This window comes from Oryx dammah, unplaced genomic scaffold (assembly GCF_014754425.2).
Source record: "Oryx dammah isolate SB20612 unplaced genomic scaffold, SCBI_Odam_1.1 HiC_scaffold_24, whole genome shotgun sequence".
In the NCBI taxonomy this organism is placed as follows: domain Eukaryota; kingdom Metazoa; phylum Chordata; class Mammalia; order Artiodactyla; family Bovidae; genus Oryx; species Oryx dammah.
In genome coordinates, this window is record NW_024070208.1 from 28,371,676 (window position 1) to 28,396,241 (window position 24,566).

General features: G+C 32.8%; 1 protein-coding gene across 6 annotated transcripts in view; it reads right to left on the reverse strand.

The window, feature by feature from the left end:
• PDS5B (PDS5 cohesin associated factor B) overlaps window positions 1-24,566 on the reverse strand; it is a 184,831-nt gene that overhangs the window by 88,663 nt on the left and 71,602 nt on the right. For all 6 annotated transcript variants that reach the window (XM_040267109.1, XM_040267107.1, XM_040267106.1 and 3 more), the window contains exons 7-13: window positions 18,332-18,412; window positions 13,940-14,080; window positions 11,696-11,811; window positions 8,975-9,069; window positions 5,950-6,095; window positions 3,624-3,775; window positions 2,278-2,391 (exon numbers count right to left, since the gene is read on the reverse strand). In XM_040267109.1, coding sequence (XP_040123043.1) covers window positions 2,278-2,391; window positions 3,624-3,775; window positions 5,950-6,095; window positions 8,975-9,069; window positions 11,696-11,811; window positions 13,940-14,080; window positions 18,332-18,412 — 845 coding nt within the window. The remainder of the gene's footprint in view (window positions 1-2,277; window positions 2,392-3,623; window positions 3,776-5,949; window positions 6,096-8,974; window positions 9,070-11,695; window positions 11,812-13,939; window positions 14,081-18,331; window positions 18,413-24,566) is intronic.

The following is a 24,566-nucleotide window of genomic DNA, read 5'->3' on the forward strand; positions in this document are numbered from 1 at the left end:
AAAAGAATTTTTAAAATGCAGAGAGAGCATAAGCAAAACAGAAAAAGACTGATATATTTGGTTATATTAAAATTAAAACTTTTATATGTGCTAAGACACCATAAGCATTGTAAAAACATAACTATAAGCTCTAAGACATATTGTGCACATACCTGACAAATGTTTTAGTGTATAGAACATATAAAGAAACTACAAAAAGTTGATATAAAAAAATAATTTCAAAAATGTTATATATATACACATATACACACACATACCTTACTTATTTTAACTTAAAAGAGATAAGTATTCATGCACTCACCAACCATTTTTGTAGAAATCAATTGATCCACAGATTGGAATTTACTTTCAGCTTTTCCATGAAATTATTTTTCAGTATATCTTAAAATATATTTTCAGTATATTATTTTAGTTCTGAAATTGTCATTTATGTTTTGTGTATTCTATTCACATATTTTTAAATTTTCTTTTCCATTTCTAGTATTAAAGTTTTCATTAGTTGTTTGCTCCTATGGGTTTGGAAGTTATACACTCAAATTTTTTTAGGGGGGACTCAAATTTTTAATAGGTATAGTTGGTCTAATTAATCAACATGTCATATCTGTCCTCGCTCTTATACAACGAAAGAACATCAGAACACTACCTGCCATCTTAACATGTTATCTGACTGTGTGCCCCCTCCCCGGGAACGAGACGGGTATCCCAAGACTCTCACGAGCTCACAAATTGTTGCAGTGCGTAGGTTGACTCAGTGTCAGCCTAGATGCTAATCTACTTTTTAATACAGATCCCAACACACGTTTAAGAAAACTACCCTATTCCTTCCTTCTGGATTTAGTTTCCTTTTTTACTCTTTAGTAATTTTTTAAGTAGGATCTATGAGTGGTGAACTCTCACTTTTTGCTTAAAAGTGTCTTTAATTCATTACTACTCATGAATGATAGCTGAACTGAGTCAAGGCATCTAGACTGGTTGTGACTTAAAATAGTTTGTTCCAAAAGGAATATACATATATATATCGTATCTCATCCACGCTAAGAGGCCATCAATTGCACCATGAAGAAAAGGATGCATTCCAATTTCAGAGATGTTAGCATATGAAAATTTAAGGTTTTACAATCAATTAAATACAGTGGAAACATATTCTACTATATGCAGTAGAAAAGAATGAGTTTTGGAACCAGGTAGAACTGAATTCAAATTCTGGCCTTGTCTCTTACTACTTGTGTAATTTTATGCAAGTTAACTGATCTCTGTAGGAGTTTATCACGTGGAGAACAGAAAAAATATCACTTATGCTAGGAGTTGCCAAGTTTTTTCTGTAAAAGGCCAGATGGTAAATTTCACAAGCTTTGTGGGTCATAAGGTCCCTGTTGAAATTACTCAACTCTGCCAATTGCAGCAGGAAAGCAGACACAGTTAAGATACATTCCTGTGCCTGAAATACAGACGATATTAAGAAATGTACATTTTCCCTCCTACAATCTTTTTCTCTGCATTTCTGTGAAAGATATAAACAGACATATAACAATTTCCATGGGGGAAGTGAAGTGAAAAATTCCATTAAGCTGTGACAGGAATGAAAATTAGGTACAGCTCCCCTAGACTTCTAATTTCTTCATATGTAAACCCCATTAGCTGGGGGTTAAGTTACCTATTTACTAGAATACTAAGGATCTATACTTTCTGAAATCTAGAGCATATCAATCTCTAGGCCTCAATTTCCTAAGCCTCAGTACAATTCAATTAGCAATTCCTCTTCCATGTACAAAGTGCCAAAAGGCCTTCAAAAGCACTTTTTGAATGAAACACGGTCATAAAAATATATTTTTGTTTACCTTTATGCCAAACTATAACACCATGTTGAGATTATACAGCACAAAAATATGTATCCTACTGGTTTACACTATAACTCAAATCAGTATCAGGTAAAAATAAGAAAGTACTACTTTCACAATATGGACCCTTCTAATGCCTTAAGGAATATAAGCAAAAAACAAAAAATACATCAATATTTCTTGAGACAACAGAAAAAACTAAATCCTAAAAGCTACCTAATCAATCAGCTGTTTTTCAATTAGTTACAAAAATCCTTGTTAATTCCATGTTAGTAGCAGTACTTTCTGAAAAAATATCCAAGTATTCTATTGTGTCTGACCATTTAAACAATGTACATTACATAAACTGTCGACATTAAAAATACAGTTGTTTTCGTTTCCATAAAATCCAGTATACTGCAAAAGATGGAAAGAATAGAGTTTGACATTTGAAACATACTTCACTGCATTTAAATCCAGGGTGGCATACAAGTAATATAAGCATTTCATGCGTTCTGTTGTTTCCAAATTGTGGGGGACCATGTATTGAGCAAAGATCCGTTCAACAAGCAATCTATGAAAAAACATAAAGTACTCTATTAATTTCTATAAATATATGTATTACATATGTATATAAATTTCCAAAACATATAAAAATACATATGAGAGCTTCTTCTTTCTGAGTGGAGATGAGATTTACAAATCAAAAGATTTCTTTAACAAGAAGAGCCTCCCCCACCCCACAAAAAAAATGGCAGTTGGATATACAAGAAAAACTCCTATACCTAGCAAAGATAGCTACTTTTGCATGACTTTGGGCAAGTTATGTACTAGGGGCTCAATTTCATTAGCTAAATAGTAAAGGGTTAAAAAACTACATTAGAACTTTCCAAGCAACAAATTCTAATCTAAGTTAAAACTAACAAGGAAATATCTGTCTTCTGAGTTTCCAGAGTGATCATCATGAAAAACGACCTAGATAAAAGAACAAAAAGAACAGGGGAAAGGGGAGCTACCAAATCAAAATGCAAATCTCTGTGCACTGTCACATGCTCAAAAAGCTTTAAAATGTCAATTTTTTAAAAATAGTAACTGTGAAACTTCTTAGATGATATCAACCTAAGATACTCAGTTTCTACTTCCTACACCTCTTAAAATTCTAAGATGTCCTACTGGTTCTTAATTTTCTTATTTTGATCTTTATAGGTAAGATCATTTGGACCCCACTAAAAATTCATCAAGTCAATGCAGACTGGAAGCAGGATTTACAAGTCTACTAACTATAGAATGGATAGGTTCCATACAAGATCTAATCTTATATACTGGAATAGAAAAACACAAAGACTATATTCAGATAATGTGTTTTTATATATAAGTTTATAAATTATTTTTTAGCCTTAAGTAGGAACTGTTTTTATTTAAAATGCCTAAACATAAAAGGTGTATATTTGAAAAAAAAAATCAATGTGAATCCTTATAATACAATTACCTATGAAACAATATTTAAATTATAATTGCATACATTTCTACTTTCAAATATTACTCAGTTAAAATACAGTATATGAAAATGACCATAAAAGATGTACCCATCCCTAAAGTTATATGTACATCACTACTTCATTTATGGCTTTGGCGGGAAAGCAACTAGTCACTCAAAATTTTAAACTTGCAGTAAAAACCAAAGAGGGACTTTAAAGTTATAAAAAATAAAAAATAAAAAAATAGTTCACCTAAAACAACAGCTCAACAACAGTTATATAATACCAAAAAGCACCAAACATTTTACTTATGGTCTCTTTAACTTACCTATCATCAATACTATTTTGATAATATATATGGAGCAATTTGTCTTTGATCCATGAAATCTGTTTTGCAGCATCTTTCCCAGCTGCTGATTGTAAAGCATATTTCTTATAAATCTGGGCAAGTCCCATCATGGCTTCTTTGCGTACTCTCCACTTAAAATAAAAACATTTTTTTTAATAATTCAAAAATGCCTCCTTATATTAATTCCTTCAAGTTTAATTACCCCCTTTTTTATTTACTTTACACAATATATTTTAATCATACCTCACTTACTAGACGTTAATTTGCAATCACTATAAAAAAATACAACTATCATTTTAATATTTACTACATCAAGCACAGATATCTATTAATATATAAATAATTTTAATGCTTTGATATCTCCCGGAGAAGAAAATGGCAACCCACTCCAGTATTCTTGCCTGGAAAAATCCCATGGACAGAGGAGCCTCTTAGGCTGCAATCCATGGGGTCGCAAAGAGTTGGACACAACTGAGCGATTTCACTTTTGATATCTTAGACCCTTACCAACCTCTAAAATTTCAATCACAATCTACTTAATGTCATTTAGAATTAGTGAGGGGAAACATGTTACCAACTTTTAAAAGGCAAAGACAGTTAAGTGCATAAAGTGTGCGCTATTCCTTATAGAATTTTTCCAAATTATGGTCTATATTAACCATACTTGTAAAGGTACATAGAATAGTGGCTTTATCAGATGCTGAATGTAAAGACACATTAGTGGTTCATTTTGTACACCTGGGAAAGACATTCAGGTGTCAGAATAACATTCAACTATTTTTTTATATCTGCTATATATCTAACATTAATTATCTTGGTATGAGATTAACCTTAAATTTTACAGCACTATAATCAGTAGGATGTTATTAATATTTAGAACTTCACAAATCTGCAAAAATTATTCATTTTTTCCTTTGCAGTCATAGCAACATTTTTCTTTTGGTTTCTCTTTTAATTACAGTAAAGAACAGTCCTTATTTCATCCATCCATTGCATACACACTGAAATAAAAGACTTCAAAGGCTTTACTCAAAATTCAATACATTTGTAAAAACTGTATATCCAATTTCCTATCTTACCTCTAGTTCCTGAAACTCGTGTTTTAGGGAGAATTTAAAGATATAGAGCAAATTTTAATACTGTCAATAATGTAAATACATTTAACAACTTTTTGGTATTCAATATATACAGAATGACCCAAGCAGTCCTACAATGAACACAACACGATGATCAAATACATGTGAAGCATGATCCCAACAACACACAAACTCTGACCATGAAGAAGATTACTTAAACAACACTCAGAAGGCTGTCACCCTAGCATGATGCAAACCTCTTTGTCTTCCTTTACAACTTTTGGCCTTTTCGTTGTTCAGTATCCTACTGATACATTCAATAAAGACAAGTCTAAACTTATCAGTTAAAATAAGTTGCTCTGAATACCTACAGATTTCACAAGAAAACCATGCAACTCCTGTCCATCTATTCTTCACCCATAACCAGCATGATCAAAGAGAGAATTAAATGATGAAGAGAGCACAATCAACCCTGTAAGCGACTGTCAAAATGCTGTGAAGTATTTGCCTGGTTAAAGTTATTCACAGCTACCAACAAGCCTCCTGCTTTCTTTGCTAATTAACCCCTAAATACATCAAAGATTTTCATCTTTCACCAAAATTAATCTTAAGTCTAAGTCTATAAAATCCATGCCATGAAGGAAAGGCAATGGGGAGGAGCGGAGAATGAATATTCACTGGAACACTAAGCACCGAATACACTCCAGGCAACAAGGAATACAAACATAACAAGACACAGTCCCCTGTTCAGAAGCCACTAACTAATGAGTGGAGCTATTTGGTGCTCAAGGAAGAAGGTTTGGGGTCACGGAAGGTGGGCGAGAAGCATGCTGCTCTGTCGGGTTAGCTTTGCCATGTTGAAAACATCTTTTATTTTCTATTCCATAGAAATTATAATACAATCAGCTAGAGGACTATGAATTGATACCCGTATCAAAGGAAAAAGAGAAGTTGTGTCAGAGTTCTTTACAAAGTCACTTATTAAGATTAGTGTACAGGTTAAATATCTGACTAACCTACCACTTAGACCTGTCCCATTTGAGGATGAACAAAATTTAATGTAACAAAATGTAAAACCTTCTTATAAACATTATTTTAGATATTAAAATGCTCCCCCCCAAAAAAAATTCAGCTAATTTCATTTAAATCTCAATATTTGCAAATGAAACTCTATTAAAACATCAAGTATTCAAAATACAAACCTACTAGTAATTATTATTCCTACTTACCCGTTTGTCTAATGTTCTCTCTCTCACAAAATTAAGTAAGTGATCATTGACCAGAAGAATATCTTTTTTAGCAGCTGTAACTATAGACACAATAACATCATGCCTAATAGCTTCCTCAGGGTCATGTGACCTCACTTTAAGATACTCTGAAAGATAAAATTTTATTTGATTAAAATGGAACTTTGACAATTAAAATGTCTTAAAAGATTGCATAAGACCTTTGAAAATAAACCACAACAAAAACAAAACCTAAGTACAAAGTTTAATGTTTCAAAAATATTAGTAGCAGGAGAGACAGAAAGGAAGAAAGAGAAGGAAGAACGAAGGAAGGTTAGTACTTCAGTCAAAATACAGCAGTTTACATGCAACTGAGTAGTGAATCCCCTCCCCATCTATGGGGCAGGGTGGATGACTTGAGTTCCCAGGCTCAGTAATTTAACAAGCCACATAAATGAATCAAGAAGTATATCAATATTTCACTTTTTTTTTTTTAATGGTTAAAATATTCAAGTAAAGTGGTTCTGTCGGGGAAAGACTAGAGAATGTAAGTTTCTATCACCCTTAACTCGGCAAACCCTTAGTGAGGTTATTGAAAGATTAAATTAAGATAATGGCAGCAAAGAAATAGGATTATAGGAAAGAGTATAAGACAATTCCACTTAACTAAAAGAAAGACCAAAGGGATGACAGAAGAAATGAAACATTCAACAATTATGAGAGACTGGAGAATATTAAAGCAAAAAACATGGGAGTTCAGATCTGGCACTGAGAAAACTCAAAGAAAAATGAACAATCTTCAGTAATGATATATTAGGTTTAAGGAAGAGGTACCACAAGTGAATATATTCCCTAGTGGCTGACGGTAAAGAGTCTGCCTGCAATGTGGGAGACCCAGGTTCGATCCCTGGGTCGGGAAGATCCCCTGGAGAAGGAAATGGCAATCCATTCCAGTATTCCTGCCTGGGAAATCCCATGGATGGAGGAGCCTGGCAGGCTATAGTCCATGGGGTTGCAAAGAATCGGATATGCCTGAGCACCTTCATTTTCACTTTCACCACAAGTGAACATAAATTATTATTCAGCTTTTTAATTAGAAGATTAGTAAGACATAATTTCGTTGTTCAGATCTGGAGTAACATATATAGCCATGTCTATAAACAACACACAATGCTTATGATTGTAAATAGATTTACTACTCAATAAATGAACAGTTAACAAATATAATGTAAAAAGCTCATAAAACCAATGCCCAGGTCCTAAGCCCCTCCACCTTGAGCATTCTCTACCAAATGGAACTATTTCAAACAGTGAGAAAGACAGTATGTGTGATAGGCAATGAAAAGTGGACACTATACCATCATATAGAGCAGAAGAAATCACGGAACAAGACACCAAAGGCCAGTCTTCATCCAAGGTGATGCTGTATATATGGTGGAACTGGAAAGGAGTCCTTTATTATAAGCTCCTTCCAGAAAACCAAATAATTAATTCCAACAAGTACTGGTCCCAATTAGACCAAATGAAAGCAGCACTCAACAAAAAGCATCTGGAATCAGTCAACAGAAAATACAATCTTCCATCAGGATAATGCAAGACTGCATGTTTCCTTGATGACCAGGCAAAAACTGTTACAGATTGGCTGGGAAGTTCTGATTCCTTGCATTATTCACCAGACATTGCACCTTTGGTTTTCCATTTATTTCAGTCTTTACAAAAAAAAAATGTTCAATTCTGTGGAAGACTGTAAAAGGCACCTGAAACAGTTCCTTGCTCAGAAAGATAAAAAAGTTTTGAGAAGATGAAATTATGAAGTTGCCTGAAAAATGGTAGAAGGCTGGGAAACGAAACAGTGAATATGAAGTTTAAAAAAGTTCACAGTGAATATAAAGTTTACTAAAGTTTTTGGTAAAAATGCAAAGTGTGTGTTTTATTTTTAAATTAAAAACCTGAAGGCCAACCCAATAATAATAAGCAATAATATGAAAGTGGGGAAGAGACTGCTCAGAGTTAAAGTATTCAAGAGTCCTTGATTGCTCAGAAAGAAGCTAGTATTCTGATTAATTTTAGACTTAATTAGTCAACTATGCAGTAAAAGCATGAAGGAGAATTAACTTTCAGGCCCATGGGGATAAGAATGGAAAAATGAGAAGAAAATACACTGAGCAGATGAGAGGAAAAATAGAAATAAGAGAAGCAAAGAATAGGCATGTAAAATAAAAAACACAAAATAAGATCATAGGAATAAGTTCAACTATGTCAAATTCAATATATATTTTCAATAAAATTTTTAAATCACTTTAAGAATACTACATATAATTTATAGATATGTACACATGCAACATAGAAAAACATGAACAGGTTGTAGACCAAATTTATTAGAGAGGTTACTCTAAGTAGGAAAAAGAATCCCTTGTGAAAAGTGTTTCAACTGTTATCTACAATGTACTTTCTTTTTCTTTTTTAATCTCCTAAACTAATACAGCAAAATGCTAGCATTTCTGAGGAAGACAGTGGCTGCTATATTCATCTATATTTTCTGAACTATTTCATAATTTCATATCTGGCAACAGTCAGATATATAATATTCACATTACTATAAAAAGTGAAATACCTTATGAATTTACAGATTTCAAGAAAGTTATCTCCATTAAGCATGGTTAGTTTATAAATTAATGACTCTCACATAAGTTTTCAAAATATTAAAGATCACTGAAGTCTCATAATGTATTCAAAGTCAAGACCTATTCAAATCCGAATGCCTGAAATAAATTACTCTTAAATTAAGAAACCAAAACTGCCTCTGATAACACTACTTTTTATGTACGTGATTGTAGCCTATGTACTAGGAGGCAAAATTCTAGCTTCAGAAAGTAACTACCATGATGGTGAATTTGAAGATTTCACCCACTAAAATCACAAAAAAAGGACAAAACAGAAGGTTTTTGTCCTATATATGAAGCCTTTTTTTTTTTTTTTTTTTCCCAAAGAGCACCAAGGAATATTTGCCATTATGGGTATACAGTACCTGTTAAGTCCTTTGCTAAATCAGGATGGTTCATGAGACAATGGCTAGCAAATTTCACACATTCCAGGCGGATTGGTACATGGATATCATTAAACCTGAAAAAACACAAAAGCACAGAGTAATCTTTAGTATAAGAGAAATAGACGTGTTCAATCTGCACTTTGATTTATATTATTTCTCTAATTAAAAGAAAAAATAATTTATACAGCATAATTCAAAGCACAACCAGAATATTGTAACAAAGATTTGTATACTATGTATGTACAAATGCTATGGAACCTTTATATTAAACTAGGTCAATCTCCTGTGAGAACTATGTACTTTTAAGGAGCATGTTTAAACAATACACATTTGGCTCAAAAATAAGAACTGGAATGACAAAATTTTTCCTATAAATATTATACTTTAAAATATACATGCTTATGCAAGTGTTAAGTATATACACAGTTCATGGATACATTATTAAATCTCATACTGAAATGAGAACTCTTCCTCAAATTATTCTTTCTTAAATATAGAACATTCACAAATGTTTCACAGATCTTGTACTAAACCCTGTATTATTTTATGACTTTAAATTTGTGCCAATAATTACTCCTATCTATTATAGTTAACCATCATAATTATTTACACTAACATCAAATCAAATCTTTACATAAAAATGTAGGTATCTCAGTATGCATCTCTGGAAAGTTAAAACTTTTTGGCCGATATGTTATTTAACTATCTTTAACCTTTCTATTTCCCCTCTCTTTTTCTTTTCCCTTATAACCTGGTGAACCAACTGTTTTGTGTTTATGTGTGTAGTGGTTTTTCACAGTTTAGCTTGTGCTAATCTTATCATTCTGATGTCAACTACCAGGTTCCCCTCTCTCCTAAATCCTGCAAATTAGTAATCAGGCCTACAGATTTGATCATATTCAGGTTCATTTTTTTTAAAGCAAGACTTGATACAGTATCATGTTCCTCCATCAGGAAACATATAGTCTAGTTATCTCTAAACCACCAGTGTTCAAAGCCTATAATATACCTAAATTCATTATGAAGTACAAAAAAGAGATTTAAAAAAAATATATTGAGTAACAAGAACAAGATTTTCCATTCAACATTTTCGCATGTCTTAATTCTCAAACATCAACAAGTTTCCCAATCTTATACCACCTAATACCATAAGAGACAAAATTTAGCAACAAAAAGACAAATAGCAGTCTACTGAATGAGCAACAAATTACTCATAAAAGCTTAATATTAGGGGAAAAAAACTGCTTCATGAAGTGTACCCAAAAAACGTTACGTAAAATCTAGTCTTTATTCTCATATGGTTTCCTGAGTAATTTGAATCTAAGTACTCAATCTATGTCTGTACCTTCGCAACTAAACATGTACCATATAACCATTAAAAGACATCTTTAAATAAATACTCTAGCTCCTTAAAATGGGTAATAATATGATTGTTTATGCCATTAATAATACAAGGAAAAACTACAATGTAGTAAAAAGGTAACAAATTTAAATTAGAATTTTTCCTCCAAAAATTCTACAGTGGTCTGGTGAATCCAAGTCCTGATTTAAAGATATATTAAATGTCTTTATGTAAAATTATATTTTTTGTTTTGAACACGTCAAATAAAATACATTTTAACTTTTTTTAGTAGTTGCATAATTTAATTAAACATAAAATATTGTGCCCTCTTGCTTATTGTATTTAAGGTGAAAAAGTCTAGAAATCAAATTCAAAATGACAATGGGCTAAGATTTATCAGTTTAACACACCTCGTTAAATATTATTATTGAGCTACATAAGAAATAAGAAATCAGAGTAAAAATTTAGTGCTTAACGTATAAAGGCTTATCTCTTCATTTAACAAATTAGAAAAAACAAGTCCAGAAGAGATTAACTGTATTATAATCACTGATGGCTCTGGTAGTGAAATAGAAAGAAGAGTGGCAGTAACGATGCAAATATCTCAACACAAAGAAAACAGAATAAGATTCAATCTTATTTATTTGTTTATTTATGACTTAACTGCATTATTTGTTATAAGCATAATAAAAAGCGGGGCGGGGCGGGGGGGGATCCTCCTCTATCCTCAAGGTCAAAGTAGGTTTCAACCAAGACACTGAGAAGTGGTTTTAAAATATTCAAGATCAGGGACATTTTTAGAAACGTAATAAATTCCTCACACAGAAAAAATACACAAACATATTCAAATTTTGCAACCAATTTCACAAGGTTTGTGGATCATTAAAAGCATACAAGAAAGCCCAGATTATCAATTCTTCATTATCATAAGAAATGTAGAAAGGAGGTTAGTAGGGGAAACATACATAATCATTTATTAACCCATTCTATGGATACTCTTATCCTTACAGATCTCCAAATAATCTAACTAAATGTAATTTTTGTGGAGGGGCTATATCTCATAATGATGTATTTGCAGTTGGAATGAATCACTGCTATGTAATAACACACTTCAATTTCATGATTATAATACTTTGTCAGATAGGTATTTAAATATATTATCTTTTAAAAATTACTAAAAAAAAATATTTCTGAAGACAAGGGGAATTTGTAAATATGGCTTAATTACTATCAGCATCAAAAATTTCAAAATACAAAATCCTTCATCTATAAAAAAATCCTAAATGTGGATGTTGTTTTAAATTAATAAGTAGACATAAACACATATTACTTTAAAATAGGACATCAAAATCATATACCTGCCCAAGTAACACTGCCAAAGTGGTTTGTTTTGAGAAGCCAATTCTGAATCCTTTGCCCCAAACATTTTCGCCAGTAGTTTAACAACTTGAAGACGTTCTTCATTATCATTGCTCTAAAACAAAACACAACCACAGCTTTAAAACCATGAGGTAGATATACTCAGAATAATTTTTCCCATGATTTACCTTAAAAAAACCTTGAAAACTTTCTACGAATTTCAGTTGAAAAATTATACATAAAAAATGTTCAATATATTTTTCACAAAATTAAATGTTATCTTCAATGCTCTAATCATCTCAAATTACATTAAAGAAGTACTCCTCTACATGAAAATTCATCCCAAAGTTCGATTAAAACTTAATGGCTTGGCCTACAATTGAGGCTTGTTTCCATTCAAAATCAAAAACTAATTCACATCAAACCAACTTGGGACCCTAGAAAAACTATTTGTGGTCTTTAAGAATAGACATTGACAGAGCCCAAGCCTACAGTAAAGAGAGAATTATGTACAGAGAATTATGTACGACTGTTTAAGCCCTTTGTAGAAATAAATACGCACTAAATCTCCCAATAGGAGTCAGTTCATCTACATACAGGAGATTCCTAATGGAGTTTAACAATGTGATGAAGCCTCACAGATAAGAAAACTAAAGTCTCTGTTATATATACAACACAAGTACTCTGCAGATAAGAACTCAAGCTTCATTATTGATTTTGGTGCCTCTAATACATGACAACATTTAAATAAATGAGCCAGCCACAATGCTAGACTTGAACACAAAATGTGAGACTGTTACAAAGCGCTAATAATCAAGCTACTTAGGCGGCACTGTACAGATTTCTTTTAAATTTTTAAACCAATGCCAAAACCAAGCATTTAAAGACTATGATATGACCTGACTCCTCTTTATTATTTCTTTTGCTATTCCTCCAAAAAAGTCCATTTCAAACCTGACTGAACATTAGAATGACTTGTAAAGCTTTTAAAAATAAAAACAGCTAACCAAAAACTCATCTCTGAACTCCACTGCCTGAAATTCTGATTTAAGTCAATCTGTCTGTCTGTTAAGGCTCCACAGGTAAAGATTCTAATGGGCAGACAGGGATGATTTAAACTGACTTTATGTAACCACAAAACTGTAATTCTTCGTGTTCTGCAAATTCACTCAGCACCTTCCTACCTCTCCGTGTTTCTGCATGCTATTCCCTTTGCTTTAATTGTATGCTGTTTGTTATCTTTTATGATACTTGTAATATCCAGCCTCTTATTAGATATGGCTTTTTCCTCTTCCTCCCATAATGGATGTTAAATTTGCTAGAAGCAGTAATGCTAATTTCTTATTCTTATATTTCTTATAGTATTTAATACTTTTATTAGATGAAATCAGGCCAACAAATAATTAAAGGTATGACTGCCTTCTGCCTCATCAAAATTGTTAGTGATATGAAAAGAGCGGGCAGAGGAAGGCCAGTGAATCAAATGGCTCAGCTGGCAAATACATCAAAAAGATACCCAGAATAAAATGAGAATAATTATTCGCTGCATTTTGGGGGTAACTACACTATCAACACAGATTATTCTGTAGCTTTCAAAGAGACAAATTCAAAATTTTAGAAACAAGAAACAGAACACAAAAATCATTTAACAACTTTTCTGGGTGGTAGAGTGTGGTTCATCAAAGTGTATTAATTATAACCAGCTTTATTTAATCTTTATGTAACAATCTGAAAGAGAAAAATATGCCCCAACCTGCAAATGAAACTCAATTTGATGGCATAATTTAATGCCGAGGCAATAAGGACATTATCAATAGATTCTAGAAAGTCATCTGAAAAGCAAAGGCACTTTCGATACAGGCTAGGCAAGCAAAGATAACACTCGTAAAGGAAAATATTTCACCCTATGTGGATAACAGACTCTAAACCATTTTTATGGCACAATCAAAGGGCCTGGGGAACCACTATAAACTATGCCTTAGAAACGAAAAAGTTGGTCACAACCCAGAAAACATCACCTGGAAAACATTCATCCTGCTAATCGTTAATTATAAGCAGATTCAATCTGCTAGGCACCATGTCAGCCACTAGCAACAAACAGGCAAGGCACAAACATGTAAATAAGTAACAGTAATACACCATCACACTTCAAACATTCAGTTAAAACCACTGAAGGATTAAAAAGCCACAAATAATGGTTCTTGCTAATCTAGTTGATAAAACCATGTTTTTAGAATAGTTACCTTCAATTTAAATTCAAGCTGGGGTAAAACTGAGAGCAGCAAATGACTATCAATATTATAGAGTTCCAAAATTAAGTCAAAGACATGCTCTGACAAATCGCTGATAGATGTTTTCCCAAGCATCAGAACCTGATTAAAAAACTTTTGAGAAAAAAAATTATTAATAAAAGTACCATAGATCAAGTGAATTTTCTAAAATTTTATTATTTCATTAAATCCATTAATATTCTATACAAAGTCAAAACAGGCATATCAAAATGTTTTCTAACTGAAGGTGGGAAACCACTACAGGTTACCAAAAGAGATAAAACATGGAATTCATCTCATACATAGTAAAAGAAATTTCTATTGATTTATCAATTAGCATATCAATAAACATCCTACCTACCAAACACATTTTATTCCCCATTATGGTACTTACCATATTTTACTCTGTATCACAGTTATTTCCATACACGTCTTAGTTTCTCTACTAGATATATTTCTTAAGGGCAAGGGATCACACTTTGTTCACCACAGCAGTATGGGAGAGAACAGCATGGAAGTCAAAGCCTTACACCTTCATAGTAGGAGCCAATGCCACTTTTAAAATATGTAATTTTATATTTACAATGTAAAACATCTGATACTTTTTATCTTCTTTTATATTCTGATAAACAATGTGTATATACATACACACACACACAAAGGTTTATAGCATTAATTAAAGTCCAATTAAAAGCACACACAAACCAAAGCAAATCCAAATGTGAACATATTTCTTCTATAAGCAGCCAGCACTACCTTCTACACTCAAAACATTTATCACATTACTACTGAAAATGGTAAAAAACCCATGGCGTAATGATCAAGTTCCTATCTATTTAAAGTCTTCCAAATACGTAAAAAAAATTAACCCACAGAAAATCCTACATATTATCTCCTTGAAACAGGCATTAAGGATTCTCTACATCATACAAGCTGCTCTGATCTCTTCTTTCTGTGACAATTAACATACAACTTGGCTTAATTAGGTTTTCTATCTGGAAAGTACAGTCAAAGGCTTCACATTTCAACGTCTTCTCTGTTGGTCTTTAGTTCTTGGGTTGTTTTTTAAATGAAGTTCTTTAGACTTATGAACCTGTACAAACTACCTACCCATGAGGGAAGAAAATAAAAAATTCTATTCCACTATTATTTATTGGTTTTAAAAATAAGTTGTTTGTCTGTGATGTTCATCACTTTTGTGTGAAAGAATTTCAAGACATCAAAGGTTAAATTCTCATTCAAGTTGAAGATAAATGGCGCTTTTTTCCCCATTCAAAAACTTTCTCCTGTTTAAAAATAAATATAGCTTTCCTTAACAAAAGATAATTCTTTCCAATCTGGCCACCTTGGTGCTCAAATCATCAGTCTGGGGAAAACTTCTATCAGTCTGAGAAAGCTCATTTGAAAATGGAAGTGGGGGAAAAAAACATTGCCTGGTTTAACTTCTTACAAATTTCATCAAAAACATTTATTTGACACTTAACAATCTCCAGTCTCACTGTATAACAAAAGCCTAGTACAGTGCCTGATAGTTTAAATTCAGTTTAAATGAATGAATGATGTGTAACAGGTACTATGATACAACTATAAGTAAAACAACTTCCTGAGGGTGTATACTTCAGCTGAAGAAGCAAATACATATTTGACTGAAGTATCTCCCTCTAAAAAACATGAGTCCTTCTGTTACAAATGGTAACTAATTTTCACATAACATTAAATAACAACTGCCTCCTGATGAAAGAAGGAGGAGGAATAAGTTAAACACTGGTAAGAAATTCTACCTTAAATTTAGATGATCAACTTTAGTTACAAAATAACTGACACCAAGTGAGATTAAGCAATTTAACCAAATTTTAACTATATCAAGACAAACAACACATTTTTTTCAATGCAACAAAATAATTTTATGCCATCTCCTAAAACCTGCAATTAAAAAGATCTGGTAAAAAATAATATTACCAAGAAGTGATCCATATAGGGAATTTTTTGAATTGTCACTATGTACTTTCTATTTTTGATACTGTTGTACCTTTTTAATGCATATATGTACTTTTTAGTTTTGTGAGTTGTCAAATTACAAATTCTATTTTAAAAAATAACTCATAACACCAATGTGACTTCTTAAGTTCTATATATAAAAACATCACTATCTATAAAAAAAAAAACCTTCAATGTGTCTACATGCATGAGAGTGAAAAAAGACACAAGTACTAAAGACACAGATGTGGGGTTATATTACCTTGATAGCCTACCTTTATTTTTGCTTGTTAGTTCTCTACTAGGAAGATAAATGAATAATGGTTTCACATGCACAAGTCCAAAAAGACTGAGAATGATTTTTACACTGTACTAAAACCCCACAAGACAATTAAGCTCACCAGAAAGTATTTTACATGTAATTGTATAGATTTACAGTAGAAAAGTAGATTTAGAAGGGAGAACAGGAGAAGGGAAAAAAAGCAATTCTTAATGACTTATTAGCTAACTCTCAAATAAAGCAGAGGAACAAGAAAAAAAGGAAAACAGGGAGAGAGAAGAAAATAATGACAGAGTACTTGGAATAAATATGGAACTGAAGGTGTGCTCAGACCATTCTACTCATCCTGTATCTCCTGCCCCCATCCCCAGCTTCTGATAAAGACAAAGTATGGAGTGGGCTGTCTATTATCTGTAGCAAGAACTAAGAGCAGGAAACATAAGGTGTAAGTGACAGGGAAATGTTTTTACCTTGATATATCTGGGATTATTAGAAGTGTTTTTATCTTTCTTTTAGCTTTTATCATAAATATTTTCAGACATACACAGATGTTGAGAAAACAGTATAATGAACCTAATCACCTCATTCTATTCCAAATTTTTTTATTACCCAATCAAACATTTATTTTCCCAATCCTAGAAAACATACCAACATAGTACAGTGTTATTTTCTTATTTTTGTACCAGAAAAAGGCATGAGAAAAAGTAAGTGTTCCCCTAAAAAAACTGGCTTGGCAGTATCAGCTTAAATAAATGACCACCAGGAGGAGCTCACCTAGTGTATCTAATATCCATGGAGACAATCATTCACAGGCACTTGAAGCAAAGAAAAAGGGAAGGGGTACTTAAATGTGGCTCTACAGATTTCAAGTGCCATCATGTCATACAAAAAGAACTCAATCCACTCAATCTAAGCAATTTACTTCAGCCAATACACAACACTCACAAAACTTGCAGAAATCAATATTTAAGAATTCCCTGGAAATCTTATTGGAGCTATTAAGACAGATTATATAATTCAAGTTTCCAGTTTCTCAAAGTTCACTCTCCAAAACAGTTTCTTTATAAATCAAATACATTTTTCCAAATCATCATGTGCTTACAATTATTTAAGCAATAAGCCTGCAACGAAGACTGGAATTTACCAAGGTATTGTTCCATTTCCATGATACATTTTTATATACCAAATTAAATGTTGTATACTTCAAGAAAAAGTCTCCTTCAATAAAATTCTAGAAAATTAAATACATAATTACAAAAGATTTTCCTTCTTAATTTTTTCCAAGAAGACAGATTTACATCCTTTACATTTTCAGATGAGGATAAAAGTGGAAAGCAGGGTGGAGACAGACCTGCTACACAACTCCAGAGGCCAACATCAAGACTGTGTTCTGGATTTGTTCCACTGGATGGAACAATTCACATGGATTACAATGTGAATGGTGCCATCTAGAGTTGTGCAGCTCACCGGAACTGTGGGGGTAAAATAAAACCTCAACAAGCTTCTATCCGTGAACCTAGCAGACAGAATACATTTCTCCTGAAAATAGAGAAGATGGTCAATCTTAAATAAGTAGACCTGAGATGATAATGAAAGGGCTTTTTCACTGCAATTCTTTCCCATTCTCAGAAAAGGCAGATTTATATGGAATCTATCCCAAGGAGAGTAAGATAGGCAACTTTCACCACATTGCTGTCATTCATACTTGCCTTCAATTTTTATGTCTTGATATTAGTTCATATCTTCTTGTTGTACAAATCAATTTAATTTCCAAAAAGCTGTAAGCAACTTCTCTGAATAATGAAAAGTTCCATATGATTTATCTAATTACATTTAACTCAATTTCCAACAATAAAAACAGTATAGTTTGCTAACCAAAATAAAAACTGTTTTAGTTACTACGTAATTTGAAAGAAGGAAATGAAGAAAAGATAGAGGTAATCTAGAAAATATTAACCAGTAATAATTTTAAATGAGAAAGAAAATACAGTTAATGATTAAAACAATAAAAATCTTAAAGTATGTACTACTTGCCAAAACTCTGCTTAGAGCAGTCTTTAAAATTTTGGCTAATCTTTCTGACAACCAATTGGACAAGGAAGACTTACATTTGTAATATATGGTTCAATAGCTTGAGCTGTCCTCTTCAGTAAAGCCTTTGCCAAATCGTATGCTTGCTTGTTTAAATTCTGAGGGGGGAGGGGAAAAAATACCTATATTATACACCATTAAATATGAAAAAGGAAATGTTACCTGTATTCAAAAAGCTACTCTTAAGTATATAAATGAATAAGAAAACTCTAAAATTCAATTTGAATAAAAGGGAGACAGCACAGCAAAGACACTTTTCTCTGAAGACTAAGTAGTCTGATAGATCTTAAGATCTCTGTTTAGTATTTTAATACATAATATGTGCATGCTTAGTCGCTAAGCCATGTCTGACTCTTTGGAACACCATGAACTGCAGCCCGCCAGGGTCCTCTAATTGGATTTCCAAGGGAAGAATACTGGAGTGGGTTGCCATTTCCTTCTCCAGGAGGATCTTCTTGACCCAGGGATAGAACCTGGTTCTCCTGCACTGCAGGTGGATTCTTTACCGTCTGAACCACCAGGGAAGCCCATTATAGCATATTACAGCTTATTTACTCATTCTCCTATTCATAGACATTAAATTGTCTTGTACATGGCTTTTGCACATGTAAGAAATAATTTTCTATAAATACTACCTTTATCATTTTTCAAATGAGCTGCTTTTGCCTTATTCTTATTTGTGAAGTTTCTCTATAAATTCTGTCAATTATATGCACAACATATCTTATAGTTAACATTTTTACAATGCTTAAGGTGCCTTAGGACATAGAAGTTTTAATTTTAATATAACCAGATATATCAATCTTTTCCTATTTGGCTTGTGCTCTACTACTTGGCTTGTGTTCGCTCTACATTTTTAAAATTCTTTCTACACTGATGTTAATTTGTTGTTTTATATTTTTGAATAAAACTTTAAACACTGGCTTTTCATATTTAGATCTGTATTCTACCTGTACTTTATTTTTATGCATGGTGTAAAATAAGAATCTTGTATTATTTTCCACATGGACATTCAAGTCCATTATTCCCTCCAGAGACTTCCCTGTAATATCCACACTCTCAAGTTTCTATACAACTATGTATCTATTTGTAAGGTATCCATTACTTCCATATGTCCCTTGGTGTATTACTATTACTGCCTGATTTTATAGTCAAAGAGACATATGGAAGCAATGTCTTAATATCAGGTTAAGGTAAGTCCCCGCTTTCTTACTCTTTTTCAAAAACCAATTTGTCCAACTAAAAACACATGCTAACATACACACACATTCACAGCATCTATTTTGATTGGGTTATCTATTAGTATGCAGAGGAATGACATTATTATGATACTGAGTTTCCCATCACATAAACATAACAAATCAGGCAACATACTGAAGTGTTCTTTTATACTTTTCCATCAACTGCAATAATTTTCAACACTAAGGTCATGTACAGTGTTATTAAATTTCTAAGTAGCTCAAGTTTTTGTTAAAAGCTACAAATAAAATTTTTTTCCAGATTACAGTAACAGATTTTTATATATTGATCTTATACCTAGCAACTTCAGAATTTTCTTACTTGTTCTAGAAACTAATTCATACATTTTTTTTCTGTACAGCAGTCAGAACATCTGCAAATAATTTCAGTTTTGTTTCTTCTTTCTAATCCTTTTTTATCTTTTGTTTGTATTGTTTTATTCCACTAACTTAAGACCTCCAGTTAATGTCGATTAGAAACAGCATACTTGTCTCTTTCCTGAGTAGAAGTGACACTTTTATAATATCCCTAACTTCAAAGAGAATGCCTCATCATTTCACCATTAAGTGCAGTACCATACACAACCTTATAAGGTTAAAGAAATTACTTCCTATTTCAAATATGCTAATATTCTTTATCATAAGTTATACTGAATTTTAGCAAATAGTTTTCTTTATTGATCTACTGCTATTTTTTCTCTTTACTCTGTTAATTTCCACAAATATCTTAGCCTACTATTAACCATCTTTGTATTCCTAAAATTAAGTCAATTTGCTCATTACCAATATTACTTTGTATCATTCTGGATACTGTCCATTGCTATTTTATACTGGATTTACATGAGTATGCTGCTGCTGCTGCTGCTAAGTTGCTTCAGTCATGTCCGACTCTGTGCGACCCCAATAGACTCCTCTGTCCCTGGGATTCTCCAGGCAAGAATACTGGAGTGGGTTGCCATTTCCTTCTCCAATGCATACATGCAGGCTAAGGCGCTTCAGACTCTGTGCAACCCTATGGACAGCACCCCTCCAGGCTCCTCTGTCCACAGGATTCTCCAGGCAAGAATACTGGAATGGGTTGCCATTTTATTTTAAATTAAATTATCCTTCTTTCTTGCACTTGGTTTTGTCTAGTTTCCCTATGAAAATTAATTCTGCTCATAATGTGAACTGTAGAACATGCCTTCCTTTTTATAATCTGAAAAAGCTTTCTAAATATCAGGATTACATGGCACTTAAATGATTAATAGAAATCTGCTGGTGATGAGTTTTAAGTTCTTTTATGCTCAGTTTGAGTTCTGTGGCTGTTGCTATTATTATTGTCATGGCTGTTTGGCAGGAAGGCCTTTGTTTGTTTTATGGACACAGTTTCTAAAACCAATTAAATTTTTTACTGGTTAAAGGTTATTCAAATTTTTCTCTCTTGAGAAAAAATTGGCAAGTTCTATTTTCTAGAAATTTGACCAATTCCAAATATGTTAGCATAAAATAATGTTCATGGAATTGTTTCTGATCTTTTTAATGTTTGCTGTTCTTCATTTCATTCTAAAACTGTTTATTGATACTATCTCCCTTTTTCTGATTTGACATGATTTGACTTAAATTACCAACTTTAGGTTTTTCTGAAATGTCACTGTATTTTCCATTTGATTAACTTCCATTCTTCATTGTTTACTTTCTTCTACCATTTGTACACTCTAACAATATTTTTATAACTTTTTGAGCTGGAAACAACTATAAAGTTGTATTCAAAATATTTAACTTGAATCCCAGAGGATTCAATATGTATCATTTTAATTATCATTTCTAAATATCTAGTAATTTCCATTATGGTTTATTCTTTTGACAGATTAATTATGAGTGCTACAGCATTGTTAGCTTTGTGTTTTAAAATCCTCAAGAACCACTGGTCCATTAGATTTATAATTACTGGGAAGTTTTTAAAATGGCCCACCAAACTGTGAGTTTCTCCTTATAATTTTTCAATATATGCTTTATATATCAATATTTTTAGCCTATGTAATTGCAAGTTAGGTATCATTTTAGCACTATACTTTATCACTGTATAAATCCCTTCTCTACCCAGTAAAGACTATACTACCCAAAATCAATACAAGCTACTTCAGTTAGTATGTGCTTGGCAAATCCTTTTCCCATCCTTTTAGTGTCACCTTTGGTGAAATTATTTTTGTTGTTATCTCTTATTAACAATGACCAGGTGGATTATTTTTAATCTAATCTGACAACCTGAAGTAGTAAATTTGGTCCATTGGTCCATTTACATTTATTTTAATTCTTCCCTGCATTGTAATCCTTAAAATTTTAACAAAAGTATTTCATTTAAAGTTCAAAGTAAATTTTTTTACAGTTCTATCCTCCTGATCATCACCAGGATCATATCACTCACTGACTTCATTAAGTCATTCAATCTTACATGCTATTTTTATCCAGTGGTTTAGGACCATTGTGTTAATATCCCTTTAATTAAGTACAATTTTTACTACTATTGTTTTTGCTTTATATCAGTTCTTAGAGCATTTCATTGTTCACCACTACTACTTACATTTCACTTCTTTCAAGTTTCAATTTCCACTATTCTGAAGTATTTGAAGAGTAGTAGTTCTTTCAGGAAGGGTATACTGACAAGTATATTTAATGTCTTAAGTTCACTCAAACTGGATAGCAACTGTGTCTGTGTACAGTTATTTTATCTTAGCACTTTGTGAAATATAGGTCCATTATCTTCTGGCATCTGTCCTTGCTACTGAGAAGTCAGACATCACTTTAAGGTTTATTCTTTGTAAGGGCTATGCTTTTCCCCTCTGGATGCTTTGTATGAACACATTATTTCTATTTCAGCATTCTACAATTTCTCCAGGATGTGTCTGCACTGGGTTTTGTTTATATTCTAATCATGACTCTTTTGTTACCTCACTCATAAATTTATGCTTCTCATCAATTCTAGAAAATGTTAAGCAAATATATACTTGCATATCATTTCTTTTTCCATTCTTATTTGGTGTTCTGTATCACTTTTAGATATACTAGACCTTTGCAGTCTCTCTTTCACCTATTAGAATCTTTTGTTTTCCTTATCTCACTGTATTTGTATAATATCCTCAGATCTATATCCTAGTTCTCTAAATGTCTATTACAATCTAATAAAGATTTTGATCTCAATGACCATTTTTAATTTATACTTTTCTTTCCCCTAACCTTACACCTTCTCCTTTCCTATGTCTAGCTATCATGTTTTTTAACTCTTAAACTCATAGGCATTAAGACATAAAACTGTTATATTTAATTCTGTTAAAGGCATTTATCATTTTTATTTTATAAATATATTATCTGAATTTTTAGTTAGTGCCTGATTTTTCAGTACTGAGGGACTATTTTAAAAGTTTGGAAATTTTGGATTATGAGGTCATTTTTCACTGGCAATATTTCTGAGAAAGCTGTATAGCTATAATTTAAATTATATTTTGCCAGAAAGGTCTTAAGTTTGCAAAGACCTTTATACTGGTGAATCACAGAACCATACTTCCACTGCTTACTAGAGTGTTAGTCATTTTCAAAGAACAAAACAAACACATATACACACACAACTTGATTAATACTACCCAGGCAAGAAATATCAGTGCCATCAACATTTCCTTCTTTCCAAATTAGTAAAGACTTCTCTTTTAATTTCACCCCTCCTTTCAAACTATACTATCACTATCTTTTACCCAAGGCCCTAACTGGTTATGTATCTCCCAACATATATAAGAGAATCAAAGAAGAGAAAATGAAAGTGTTAGTCGCTCAGTCATGTTCAACCCTTTGCGACTCTATGGATCGTAGCCTGCCAGACTCCTCTGTAAATTTCCGGGTAAGAATACTGGAGTGAGTTTCCACTTCCTTCTCCAGGGATCTTCTCAACCCAGGGATTGAATCCATTTCTAAGTAGCTACTAATATATTCCTTGAAACATAATCCTATATAAAACTGAGTTATTACAGATACTTTATCACATGTACTAAATCTATTATCTCTTCTTTCCATTTAATTAATGACTAATAAGTATTTCACGTTTTCAGTTCAGTAAGTTGTGTCCGACTCTTTGCAAACCCATGACCCACAGCACGCCAGGCCTCTCTTCTCTGTCCATCACCAACTCCCAGAGTCCACCCAAACCCATGTCCATTGAGTCAGTGATGCCATCCAACCATCTCATTCTCCGTCGTTCCCTTTTCCTCCTGTCCTCAATCTTTCCTAGCATCAGGGTCTTTTTCAATGAGTCAGCTCTTCTTCACATCAGGTGGCCAAAGTATTGGAGTTTCAGCTTCAACATCAGTCCTTCCAATGAACACCCAGAACTGATCTCCCTTAGGATGGACTGGTTGGATCTCCCTGCAGTCCAAGGGACTCTCAAAGGTCTTCTCCAACACCACAGTTCAAAAGCATCAATTCTTCGGCACTCAGCTTTCTTCACAGTCCAACTCTCATATCCATATATGACCACTGGAAAAACGATAGCCTTGACTAGACGGACCTTTGTTGGCAATGTAATAGCTCTGCTTTTGAATATGCTGTCTAGGTTGGTCACAACTTTCCTTCCAAGGAGTAAGTGTCTTTTAATTTCATGACTGCAATCACCATCTGCAGTGATTTTGGAGCCCAGAAAAATCAAGTCAGCCACTGTTTCCACTGCTTCCCCATCTATTTGCCATGAACTGACAGGACCAGATGCAGTGATCTTTGTTTTCAGAATGTTGAGTTAAGCCAACTTTTTCACTCTCTTCTTTCACTTTCATCAAGAGGCTCTTTAGTTCTTCTTCACTTTCTGCCATAAAGGTGGTGTCATCTGCATATCTGAGCTTATTGATATTTCTCCTGGCTATCTTGATTCCAGCTTGTGCTTCTTCCAGTCCAGCGTTTCTCATGATGTACTCTGCATAGAAGTTAAATAAGCAGGGTGACAATATACAGCCTTGACGTACTCCTCTTCCTATTTGGAACCAGTCTGTTGTTC